This window comes from Choristoneura fumiferana, chromosome 3, assembly GCF_025370935.1.
Source record: "Choristoneura fumiferana chromosome 3, NRCan_CFum_1, whole genome shotgun sequence".
NCBI lineage: Eukaryota > Metazoa > Arthropoda > Insecta > Lepidoptera > Tortricidae > Choristoneura > Choristoneura fumiferana.
Window position 1 is genome coordinate 9,587,176 of NC_133474.1, and position 13,860 is coordinate 9,601,035.

At 35.9% G+C, this 13,860-nt stretch overlaps 1 protein-coding gene across 4 annotated transcripts; it reads right to left on the reverse strand.

Annotated features, from left to right (window-relative positions):
• Nucleotides 1-892: 892 nt before the first annotated feature.
• On the reverse strand, nucleotides 893-13,359 carry LOC141426515 (retinol-binding protein pinta-like). 4 transcript variants are annotated; one of them, XM_074085480.1, is made up of 8 exons: nucleotides 12,333-12,546; nucleotides 12,142-12,258; nucleotides 9,743-9,949; nucleotides 8,120-8,279; nucleotides 6,741-6,912; nucleotides 4,737-4,937; nucleotides 2,731-2,836; nucleotides 894-2,065 (listed from the first exon to the last, which is right to left on the reverse strand). In XM_074085480.1, exons 3-8 carry the CDS (start codon nucleotides 9,882-9,884, stop codon nucleotides 1,914-1,916), a joined length of 933 nt encoding a protein of 310 aa, XP_073941581.1. In that variant the 5' UTR covers nucleotides 9,885-9,949; nucleotides 12,142-12,258; nucleotides 12,333-12,546; the 3' UTR covers nucleotides 894-1,913. The 4 variants fall into 4 exon arrangements, with proteins under 4 accessions (XP_073941582.1, XP_073941583.1, XP_073941581.1 ...); XM_074085481.1 differs by lacking the exons at nucleotides 12,142-12,258; nucleotides 12,333-12,546 and adding an exon at nucleotides 13,060-13,359 and having other exon boundaries at nucleotides 893-2,065; XM_074085482.1 differs by lacking the exon at nucleotides 12,142-12,258 and having other exon boundaries at nucleotides 893-2,065; nucleotides 12,333-12,549.
• Nucleotides 13,360-13,860: the final 501 nt, after the last annotated feature.

Sequence of the window (13,860 nt, forward strand, 5' to 3'; positions counted from 1 at the left end):
CTACGCTACAAATAAAAACTCGTAAAGCATTCACAACATAATTTATGATATTTATTATTAAAATATTATAAATACAATAATTAACTTACGGACTAAGGACGTCTGTAGACTATTCTAATCTCGTTTAATCTGTCATCTCCCAGGATAACAGGATCAAAGGAATTTGGGCACAAATTTGTGCCTCTGGGAGAGGACAGGTTAAGGCTTAAACTGAGAGTTCTTGTATGGATCTGACAGGACTTAAATGAAACCAAACAAAGTCAAATTAAATAAATTAAACTATACAACGTCAAAATAAAAAAAAAACTACTTAAACCTTTAATACAAACTAAGACCTAAACACTTAAGCTATAAACTAAAAACAACCATTCCGTGTCATACCCAGCTCAAAAGTGTCCATAATCCCAGCAGCATTTCCCCGCTGTATGGATAGTGCTATCTGCTGAACATAGGTACGACCCGGAGCGGGGGTCGCAACCCCTGTCCCGCAGCCTAAGGCCCAGCTCCCACACCAATAATTTGGCTTCAGCCCCCCATGGACCAGCCGTTTCGACCGCAAAAGGCTCGAAGCCATACGTCAGCTCCAAAGATGAGTATTTGAGGTGCTTCGACCGCGCGGCATTCTCAGCCGCGGATCCAGCTGACCTCGACGTGCACACATGAGGGCTGAATTCGCCACTAGAGGCGCTAGTGTAGCGTGAGGTCTCCGAAATGTCAAATCTCATAAGCTACGCGGTTTGAATAATTTTGTGAATATTTTGCAATATCTGAAATTAATTATGGCAAATATGCGTTCCGGGGCAATGAATGTCTGTGTTTTGAGACAGTTTTGGTTTCGGAAACCTTTGTCCGAACAAAACGGGGACTATACAACACTGTGGCATGCTCGATATTTTTATGGTACGGTTTTAAGGTGTATTAAATATAATTTTAATCTAAACTTTGTTTTCACGCCGCAATAACAGACTTTTAAAGCCATACTTAAACCTCACGCAACAGTGCGCCATCTAGTGAGACAAAAAACGATAGCCCTCATTGAGATGGCGCGAAGGAACCTACTCACGCACGTCGCGTCGCATCCCACAAGAGGTAACGTCCCCTATGCCAAGGAACCACGTAAGCCCATCCGGCCTCTTGCCGTCACCACGACTCAACCCAGGAGGCTACACAGGTCACATTCGCTTGCACCATTGCTTGGTAAATGAGGTCGTTGATGCAGTGATGCCACGAGAAGCGGCCAACACAGCGCTGATAACTAAAGCCGTCGTGGCCACCCTCCTCCACCATCATTCTACACACACAAGGGTGCCGCTCGCACACCTTGCACCCCAACTTAAGTGCTACGGCTATCCTCAAGGAATCATTGTCCAGCAAGGTGCGAAGTTGAGGCGATGGTAAAGCCTGGAGCCACGCCCCCGCTGAAGCGCTCCCCTGAAGCCCTGAAAGGCGAACAGCTGCTTTAAGTCGTGCAACATCAGCGCCTGAAGCGTCACTCACCAACCCCTCACTAATCCGCTCGCTCGCCCGATAGCGAGTGGCGTCCTATCGCCTCTGTCTAGTACGATCCACCGGCCATCGATTACTCGCACCTAATGACGCCCAAACTACCAGAGCCTCCGGCACAAAGGGCAAAGGGACCCCACTGCCATTACATGAAAGTATGCGAGCAACAAGGTCCCCCACCCCATGAGCCGAATCTAATCAGGCCAACGTCGTGCACGCGCTGCACCCCTAAACTACCATACCTCACAGGAAGGCCCATTTCAACATTTATTAAACATCGGAGGCAGATGCAAATTATACTTTTACTTTTACCATTTATCCAGAAATTCTTTTATTCCCCACTCCATTTCAACAAGTTCATGAGTATAAAAAAGATCATTTATATTTATATTATTCTTGGGAAAATTCAATCAGTCCACTTGCAGAGCCCTGAAGGAGCCTTCAACTCCGAAAAGTGCAGAAGTCGTCTTGGGTGCACCAGGTCGCAGTCGCTCATTAGACTTTGCGATCTCTTGAGCCAGGAACCAGTCTCGGTAGCTCTCCACTTTCAATTTCCAGTAATCTGTGGAATAAACCGATCAAATCACTTACATGCTGTTATCCAGAGATTCGCATCTCTTTGTCTCTGTGCAAGACTCAAAATGCAATTTATCCGCCCAAAATCCAATAACAAAACTGGCATTACAAAAGGTATCGTAGCCAGGTGACCATGTATTTTTCAACTTTGATTTTATATAGGTAGCGGACAAGAAAGGGATACAACAAGGAAAGCAATGTCCATTGTTTGACGACCGGATGGCCAAGTGGTTAGAGAACCTGACTACAATGCTTGAGGTCCCGGGTTCGATTCCCGGCCGGGGCAGATATTTTGTGAATAACACGAATGTTTGTTCTCGGGTCTTGGATGTTTAATATGCAATTAAGTATGTATTTATCTATATAAAGTGTGTTTATCCGTTGCCTAGTATCCATAGTACAAGCTTTGCTTAGTTTGGGACTAGGTCAATTGGTGTCAAGTGTCCCATGATATTTATTTATTTTATTAATATACGTTGATATTGATATAACACTTCTTCAGTAGAATAAATAATGTATCTGAAGAAAGAACTAAAGTAAATAATTATGCTAACGCTTTATGATTATGATTTTTTCAATCTGATTTAGGTCACCCGTTCATCATTCTACGAGTAAATGTTTACCGAGCCCCACACGGATGATTTGTCTTACCAATCAACTCCTGCAAGGATCCATCCTGTCCTCCATACTCTACAGGAAGCGTGGATTGAGGAACGGTGTGGTATATAGCTTTATAATCCTTATTGTAAACCTTTATCTGTAAAAACACAGATAATTATTAAAAATAGATTTTATTACAGTTTAAATAATATTTTTAATGCAAACTGGTTCGCTAACTGTATCGCTTATGTGGTTATCCATGTGTACATATCATCATCATCATCATATCAGCCATAGGACGTCCACTGTTGGACATAGGCCTCCCCCATAGACCTCCAGTTGCCTCGGTTGGAAGCGGTTTGCATCCACCGTGAACCCGCGACTTTAACCAGGCCATCCGTCCATCTCGTTGGTGGACGTCCTACGCTGCGCTTGCCGATCCGCGGTCTGCACTTGAGAACCTTTCGACCCCAACGACCATGCTCTCCATGCTATATGGCCTGCCTATTGCCACATTATGTATACATAATAATATGTGTGTATGTGTACCTACATAGATATACCAAATTTAAAATCAATTTGGTCATTGGAATTGGGTAAAATTTATCTTAGGCACTTACTGACGAGTATACAGTTTTAAAATCCCTTCTATGACATTTATTTTAAGTCTTTTTCATATCTTTACCGGTCATGACAGGTGAAATATCGCTAGATGGCGTTAATACCGTGAGGTCCGTTTGACGTTGCAATCTTGCTTATGATTGGCTCATTTAGTTATTCGACCAATCACAAAGCTGACACAAATGTCAAAGTTGTCAAACGGACCTTACAATAATGCCATCTAGTGATATTTCGCCTGTCAAGAAACCCTCATTAGTGCTCAATTTAACATTTCAACTAATTTGTTACAAAATCAGTGAAATAATGAAAAAATCGAATCTTTAAATAAATTATATTGAATTTTAAATGAAACATTACTTTTGCTAGCATATTTTTTTAATAACAAATATATTTCATTCGGTTACTTGATCGGTGCAGATCGACACCGGATCCTGTGCTAATAGTTGAATAAAAGTCTGCAATAAAAAGCTTGTCAAATACGTCTGTAGTTTATGCTAAACTTACACGTTAGCATGTTAAAGAATTATTTAAAATCTTTAGGTATGCTCTAATTGTTATAAATCTTATTGTCAATAAAATATTTCTCATTGATTCTTTATTATCAGCCAAGGAATGTCGATCGTTCATTTTAATGACTGTTGAAAATGGTTTTTTTTCTCAACTATGAGAATGTTTCAATGAAATTGGATCAGTTCATTACCTATATATTACTAATGTTATCAATGTCGTTTAAGGGATATTGTTTTTCTTTTTATGATTAGTACTATTGTCCATCCATCTGCCTGTGTGTCCGTCCATCTGTCCGTCTGTCAGTTATAAAGCTGAAATTAATATCAAATACTCAGATCTGCTACCTCAAGGTCCGCTTCAGGAATCAGTGAAAAAAATTAAACTTCTAAGATAACGAAATCAAAAGATAGAGTCATTGAACAAGGCGTTTTGATACAAATTGCCGGGGAATCAAAACTGGAGTATTAGTTTCTGAGATTTGGTATGAAGGTAGCTTTTATAGCGCAACCAATAAGAAAAGTTCTGAAAATCTAAAAATTCTAAAATGATCCTAAAGCTTCAAATTTATAGATACCTTCTACTTTGTACGGAACAATCAGTGCGCGTGTCCTACTCGTACTTGGTTTTGATCAATATTAATACTATCTTCTACCTTGTCTATGGTGTATTCTATCTTAGCCCTCTAGGCTGGCAACATATCTGTAATTATCTGGTCTTGCGGGTGACCATAGATGGTGGTGCTTACTAACTATCAGAACCCTGTTTCCCAAAGCTGTTTTGTCTTGTAAATTTAATGAGAAAATAAAACAAAACACTAATGTTATTAGACTTACAAGGCTGCTTGCTTCGAGAATCCCAGATCCCAAATCAGATCCAGAAATTGAACCGTTAGCTCGTTAGCCACCCTACGTCATAAAAAAACTTACTCTTTTCTTTAATTTCTCGCTAAGAAAGGTCTTTAGTATAGCGTAAGGAGCCTCGAACCCGGACGGCGTGTTGATTATGTAGGTGGACCGCACTCGCACAGGAAATGCCTTTTCATAGCAAGAGGTCGCCTTCTTGGCCAGCGCTGGTGTCCACTGACTTATTATATTTATTCCTACACCTTTTAAATCTATGATGCTTTCCTGTGGAAGAAATAACATTCACAAACACATTTACTTAAATCTGTTTCATCAAATTCTTTTCTTTAGTTTTTTTAGCTGAACCATGACCATGCTCAGTGTAGGGTTTCGTAGTAGTTACCATTTTAATATACATATTTACCAAAATAAAAAAGTGCATTAGCAAAGAAACGTATCTAAATATAAATCTAATGGCAATAATTCATGCGGTTTAAAGTAGGTAAGCGTTAAAGCGTTTATTTTTCATCTTTTTTGTATTTATTGTTTAAAATATAAAGGATTTATTGTTTAAAATTTATACTAATTCAGAAGTGATTATTTCCGAAAATATTCACTTAATCAAAGAAGTTGCATAAAAACACTAACCCCCTTATTCATAAAACTTAACAAGCCTATGTTAACTAACAAATGCTTTGTCCCTTTCTAACAAATACAAATGCCGAAGTGACAGATAAGGACAAACGAATTTTAGCGGCATTTTAACTAAAATAGGTTTGATTGTCGTTTATGAATAAGGGGGTAAGTGTTTTTAAAATAGGTACCTAACTGTGGAAATGTGTACCTACAACTCGTTGATGTTTGGTTGTCAAAAAATAAATATTTCAGCTTCTGTTATACGTTGTACACCCTCTAGAACTATTAATTTTAGTTATTTAACTACCAAACTAGATATTTATACACTATGTTATGGTTAGGACTAGATATTTATGTACATAAATATATTTAAAATTTTATCAATATCAGGTTAGAAAAATCATATTAAATTAAAAATTACATCCTATTATGTTCGCACAGTTTGTCAATTACTTTTATTGATAAGTTATGCTAAAAATTAAATTTTTAATACAAGCTTATTTGCTGACTGTACTTTTTTGTTGACTGTTCTTGCATTTACGAACCAAATTTCAAGTCGATGCCATTAACCGTTGAGGTGTTCCGTATTGCGGATACGATCTTGGCCGGACTACCAGGATGTCACTACCAAATTATTGTATTGTCACCAGATTAACATAAGTATACCAAATTTCAAGTCAATCTGACTACTGGAAGTGGGTCAAATTAAGCTTCCCAGATTTGACCCAAACAAACAAACAAACAAATAAATAAACAAATAGGATAAGCTAAAGAAAAGCTTGTAGAAATGCCTATTAGGCAAATTAGGTCCTTTATCTTGGACTTTTACTATTATCATTAATTAGGAATACCCGCGCATCAGAAAGGTGACTAACGCGAGCAAATTGATATAAGTATTCTTGACATATTATATTTATTATTACTTCAAGCTAGATTAGGTGGCACTTGAAATCAACGTGTCGTTTGTATTTCTTTCTTTGCAGGAAACTAGACTTAGCAATTATACCTATCACTGAAAATAAGAACCCTATCAAACAGGATACCGTATATCGTTGGCGGGTTCGGTGGCTCAACGGGGTCACACCGTTTTGTCACCTTATTAGCTTTAAATATCATTGAGTATACATATGTATGTTAGTCTGTACGGTATTTATTGTATGGGCCAAGTTTTCGGAAATAAATGGATTAATTATTATTATTATCATTTATTATATACCTAATGTTTGTCAAATGGCGTAGTTCCGGTTAGTTATCAGACAGGATTATGTTAGATTACTTTTGAGTTTCGAAACATTGATGTTGAAATCTATGATTCAACCAGATTTCCTTATATCTGAGAGCTACTGAAAGATCCAGATCGCTCTCATTGAAAAAACAAACCCTTTTAGGTTTTGGTTATAAGCGTACTTAATGACTTGTCTAATTTTAATGATAGATAGAAAATCCTCTAACCTCTCCAGCTATATTAAAGTTGTCATCTTCCAGCATCATGATCTCAGTGATCATAAAAGAGATCTTAAGCACATCAGTCAAATGGTAGAGGGAAGGATTGAAGGCACCCATGCGAATTATGCAGATTCGGGACGAGTCCTCGTCTTTGCATCTTCTTAGAGGTAAGAAGAGACTGAAATTACAAACGAGAATGTTATTAAGACTGTGACATGCTGTTGTACTGGTTCTGTCGCTGGCGCTCAAACTTTGGTGCCAAAAGTTGGTAGGATAGAGCTGAACAGTACTTCATATTGCTCTAATATTAAGAGAGATATATATGTTTTCGTTTATATTTACTTCCAAAACCGTTGTCGCTGCAATTAACACAGTTTTTTTTGTATTTTCATACATTTTTACTAACCTATATGGCACTATCCAGTTATGTTAACTATTTTAAACTATAACGACTACAATAACCCACTTTTTGAGCTACCTATGTCAGGAGTCAGGAAATGTATGAAACACCATTAGATACTGAAACAGGAAAATAAATATACAGCTTATGTGCTTCCAGCTTTTATCTAACGTTAGGTTAGGTTAGTACATTGCCATGATCCTATTATTTTTAGTTCTGTGGTATCTCTCCTCTGTGCTCACATTTACGTTAACACCAAGAGGAAACACGTGATATCTTCGTTTTAGGTCAATGAATTTATTTTGTAATGACGAACATCTAAGTTAGAAACTGCTGCCTATTATAGAAAATCTGTCGGAGACACAAATTTACATGATTAATAGGTACTCCAACTGGATCTGTAACCCTGAACAGATTAGAATTATTTAGCACCTCATTTTCGCAACATTCAATACTGGTAGGTAGTGTCAACAATGAGGTGGATCTTGCTGGGTTGTTCGGTATAGTTCTCGAGAAAATTAAAAACGTAATGTGAGATTTATGAAACAGCCTTTTTTACAAGTTCCACCTTTTACACCTGTATAACTGTAATACTGATGTAAAAGGTACGGATGATGACAACACCAATCAACTGACGTACTTTTTATGAGCTGTCAATACAATATTCTGCCATAGATTTTTATGGTAATTACTTGTAAAATACGTCATTTACGGATCGACGAGATTTTTGGCATAGAGCTAGTTTATGGGCCAGAGAGTGACATAGGCTACTTTTTATCCCGGAAAAATGCACAGTTCCCGAGGGAACAGCGAGCGATAATCGAAATCCACGCGGACGAAGTCGCGGGCAAAAGCTAGTAATATATAATTTTCTTTTCCAGTATTATTTTAGGAGTATGTTGCGATTTTTTTTTCTGTACTTACTTTACTGATCATAATTTTAACAAAAATGTAGGAACTTTCTGTCAATGCTTATTTTACTTACCCTAATTTCAGCATCTCTTGAATTTTCCGATCCAATGGATCTCTATTAGATAAAAATTCGGGAACTAAACTTTTCAAGGTGTAGTACATATCTAACTTTTCCTTCGTTCTTTCTAAACTGAATTTGCATCCTCGCAAGAATGCCACAATCCATTGATCAGCTGTAATAAAATATAATAACAACTTTTTAACTTGAATAAAAATAAAACATCAAAAGCGCCATCTCTATCCGTTAGTCAACACTGCTTCAAACCGTTAGCTCGTTCATAGTACAAGCCACAATGTGAAAGGAACGCTCGGATAGCTTGGAGTTAAGGCGATGGTTTCGGAAAATATTTACAGATGTCGCTGCTTGTTAAACCTTGTATAACACAAATAAAAAAAATGTAGTAAGATGCTGTATTTCATGTTAGCTAAATAACTTGTTCGACTGTTCTAAATGGCAAAATAATTGCAATGAATTGTTAAAAAAAGACAACCATGCTGCGATTTATTATTATTCAACACAGACAGTTTTCAGTTTACTTTACAACATAGATAATAATTATGAAGATATTTGTCTTAAGAGAATTGTTATCAATGTCAAACATAATAAAATATTTAATGCGATCACTTTTAACATTAGGAATAATAAGTTAATCATGCTTTTATTAACTGTAAGTCTTATTGTTAATTGTGACTAACTATGTATTGCTTTAATTAAAAACTTATCCCTTGATGTTTATTGATGTTCGTTTTAATTTTTCTGTGCTGACAGCCATAAGTAAGAACTAATTAGGTATAGCAGTCTAATCGTAACATTGGCATTCTGGTTTTTTCCGCCAGTAATTGACCGATAATGAAATACTAAATGAGATACTTAGAACGCAGTGGCTCCTGACGTCAACCAAGAATGAACTTGGTTAAAAATAAACTAGGTGAAACACTTTCCATAGGTCTCTCGGAAACTCTTAAAACACTCGTGGTCTCACCACAAAAAACTTAGACACGCATTTGACACGCTAAAGTTATTATCTTCTATGAATTGGCAGGTTTTAAATACATGTTTAATGCTTAAGTTTTTGTGGTAACACAGACGATGTTTTAAAAAAGAGCCATCACTATTTCTTTTCAACTGGTTTTATTATGTTTATAATATACGCGAGAGGAGAGCAGAGTTTTATTTTTGCATTTTTGAGCTATTTAAATCCACGTTTATACAGACAAAAAATAATTTCTTAGCTATGAGACCAAACTCTACCATTTTTGACATACCAAATATTTACGTAAACAGATGATTATCATTTTTATCACAGACGAAGTGTCAGTCTGTACCACCACGAATATTCTGTTTTTCGTGTAACCACCGACTGGTTAGAGCTAAGTACAAACCACTAAATGGGTCAATCAAGTTTTTAGTGTTGTAATTCTGTCCCGTAACTCAGAAGACATCAGTGATATACTTTGTTAGAAAAATGTTTGCATTTTATACTATTAGCGCACTTACGAGATGAACCATTAAGGAATTACCTTAAAACTGTTACAACTCACTTTTAGTGGATTTGTACGCCATAAAGTTTTAAAACTATGGCAAAGCTACACTAAAAAGTTGATTGACCAAAATACCTGAAAGTAACTAACGTACTCGGTTGAATGCTTTCCAGGTGGGGCTGTTTCTTCATCCAGTCTCTCAGAGCGACAATGTCGGACGCTAGTCTACGCTGATCTTCATTTAGTTCCCTTTCGGCCTTTTTCTTGAGGACCGCTGACAACGGTCGGACTGTCATAATTTTATATATTTGTGTGTAAGAGTTTATGTAAATTATAGTTGTTCTCAGTTATTGACTATAGACTGAAAAAAAAACACGGAAATAAACAATTAAACATTCTTTACCTTATGGTTTTTGATGTGCGGCTCGTAAAGCCTTTGATCAATGTAAACAGGTTGCTTCCAACTACATCCACTTTTATTGTTTTGGCTTGACAGCCGTCTGATTACGTATTTTGTGACGTAGAGCCAACGACGCGCAAAAGACTTCACTTAAATAATATTATTAATAATCATCATCTCTGATCTGTACACGTTCCACTGCTGGCAAAGGCCTTCTCTCAGGTTGTAGTTTCTATGTTTGCCTAGTACGAATCGAAAACTTCACACACACACACACACACTCACACACACACACACACACACACCGTCGCATTGCTTCGCGCAGGTGTGAGGTAGTTTAGAACTAGGATTGATACATAGGAGACTTTTTATTCCAGAAAATTGCATAGTTCCTATGTAGGGTATTGTGATAAACGGATATAAAATTCACATCTATTGTCAAGAAGACATTAATATCTAAGGCATATTATAAAGTTAATGATTACGAGCATATCATGGACAGGGATATTTGGAAATAATTCCGATCCGCATTAGCGATCCCTTACTTCAAATAGCGAACCTACTGTGTTAAAAATAAAGTTGTGTTAAATACTTGTGATGTATAGATATCATTTAATAATATTGTTAATCTGTCTAAAAAATATATACCTCGATTAGTTTAGTTTCTTGCCGGATTCTTCTCAACAGAGGTTTTTCCGAACCGGTGGTAGTTTTTTTTGACATTCATAAGTGCTTGTTATAGCCTAAATTGAATAAAGATATTTTGACTTTGACCTTGACTTTGAAATGATAGTAAATCGTAGTCAACTAAGAAAAATCTTTAAAAACAAAAGTAAAGAGAGGGCGCCTCCTAACTATATGCTAATTAGCTATTGCTAAATGTGTCCTTGTGTTTTAATAGTAGAAAACGTACGCTCGACTAATGGACGTCTGTTCAAAATTTAAGTAGCAAAAAAATTTGTTACGCGGTACTTTCTTTTCTTTTATTAATTTTGAAGTGACGCTTTTAATGCTTGCATATTTATCAAACAGTTTCAAATTTGAAAACTATTTTCAAACTGATTGTATTATGCGTAATAAAATGAATTAATCCTTAATATAATTGAATAGATTCATATTCGTAATCATTAATTGTGTTTCACGAAATTAAATCGTGTTTTTTTAAATATTTTTGCATAGTTATCATTTTGAGACTATTTCCACACCCTAAAAATCCTCCTTTCACAAACACCGTGTTTGGCCCTAGGGATTAATGAGGAGCTTTAGTCCCGATATGCAGAGACTAAAGTAACAATTTAGAGCATGAGAAGTGAAAAGTAATAAAAGTGCACGTTAGACAGTTGAGTAATTTATAGAGTTTTATTTACTTTGTTCAAACAGGAATTGGAAAAATTGTCTTCATATTTAATATAGTTAACTTTTTAGAGTTCCATAGTCCTACAAAGAACCCTTGTCTTATCTTGAACGCTATGGCTTAGCCTAAAGATGAATGTGCTAGAAAGCTGCAAGTATGCATGAGCATATATTATCCAAGCCGACAAGTGGTAAAATCAAATTTATATTTCTTCTAAATCAAAATCATTGCAGGTCTGTTAAGATAATTTGTTGATTTAGGAATCCATTTGCAAAATATTACGCTTTAAATTGCAATTATTTTTTTTGTGAACTGTAGTGAAAAATCTCAAAAAGTCATGATGATAGTTTATATGTTTAACGAATTTAAAAGGATCAGGATCAGTCTAGATGACTTTACATAAGTCAACGAATAAGAGTCGATCGCAACTTAATATTGAATATATTTATGTCGCATGATAGTGTTATGTACCGCACGTCCACGTGGCCCGACACGCACCTGGCCGGTTTTCCTTTATAATTTAAAACTACCCAATGATTGTCCTGTGCGGACACTTGGCGATAAGTGCCGATTAAACAAAGTTAGAGCTGGTTCAATAACAGACTATTAACTGGCCTTGGATAGTAAACAGAGGCCGTATTGCCACAAAAACTGTCATTTGATTGCGATCGCGAGCGTTAGAAACGTTAGAGTCTAACCAAAATTTATTGCACTGAAATTTATATTTTTAATTTAAAAATGTTTCTTGTGTTTCTGCAATAGTAAATAAACTTTATGGTTTTATATAAATTTTACTCACACACGATAGCTTCGTCTATATTATTATCCAAATATATTCTTAAAAGTCCATGCATTCACCATAAATCAATATGGGTAAGTATCTGATTTACCTACTCTATTCTTCCACATTGTTTTACTAAAAAATAATTACAATACAATAATAATTATAATTATATAATTACTTCACTTAACTCCTGGCGAATACTCAACTGGTTAAATCAAACTGCGCTCGCGCGATAACTATACCTCGGTTTTATTACTATCACTGATAAGATAATGACGTGCTTACACCGAGATGGGGAGATATTCACTGAGTAAAAATCAATTCAACAGATATATTCAGCGTATGCGATGTCGTCATTACTTTTAAATAAGCTCGTATCTCAAAATCGATAATTTTTCTGAGTGAACTTTGTAAATAGATTTTTTGCAAAGTTGTGACGATTATGTGAGTCGCTTAACTTCAAACTTTGATAAATCCTGAGGGTAAATCCAATTCTGTCAATTTTTATGATTTTGGTATAAAAAACTAGTTTTGTTACAATTTTATCGGTTAAGTATTACTCCGTGTCGTTTTTGAGAAAAATACAGTTATCATAAATCTATTATCAAAATCATATGAATCCATATGATAGTTTTTTTTTTCAAACGTAGGTGTAAGTCCATCCAAGCCAATCAGCGAAAGAAGTTTGATCCAGAATCCAGGTATGTTATATCAAAATTATACAAATCCACACTGAGTTTTTTCAAAGATTAGATAAATTGCAATCGATAATAACAAATGAAGGTAAATCCAATCAACATTTTATTTTTTGTAAAGACAGGATGGTTTTAATGATGAATTTGCCGCCGGATCATTTTATTAAATGCTTTAGCCTTTATTCTAACAGATATCCGGCTTATTTATTGCAATAGCCAATTAACTTTCATAACTTACCTCTAAACACGGATATCTATCTATCTAAGGACAACCTTTGTCAATATTATTAACTAAAGAATCATTGACGATAAGCGCTTGTATATACCCTCCTATCTCCCAGCGCACCACGAGTAGAACTGTCACTCAGTACAAATATTAGCTTCGAGCCGACCATCATTGCCTCACTATAGCATCACTGATCCGCCACCGTACCTAATCTTTAGTTTTCCTTGAAATCACTATTCATTTGAACTACTTTTCAGCTAACGCTGTCCTGCTTCCTCTTATCTGTATAATTCAGCCATGACAATTGAATGCCATAAACACGCGACGAAAACTAATCTGTATAATAACAAAAACGTAACATTTTAATGAGCATGCAATCACGAACGGGGCATAATGGTCACGATTGCAAAGTCGTGCCAATTCTTGTCAAAGTTAAAAAACTAAAATATTATATGTAAATATTCCTATATAACCAGCTAGCGCACGCATTTCGCCAATATAACAAAAATCCCATTCATATCTCGGGAATTTCGCCAAACTCGTTCTTATTTTTTGTCAACGCTTAAAAGCGCATAACTTAGGTAGTAGGTAGAAGTTATACATACATATAAAGTTTGAAAAAAAATAGCAAAATACAGATCATTTGACAAACAGCTTTTCACCTCAGCACCTTCAAACAGGCAGGTTTTGCTATGAGAAATCAGTAAGCAAAATCGCATTTTGCTCACTCCGTGAGACAAAGTAACTTTTTAATTATTTTTTTAAATGCTGAGTACAGGATTGGGTCTACTCACTGAATTCCAAATATTTGAA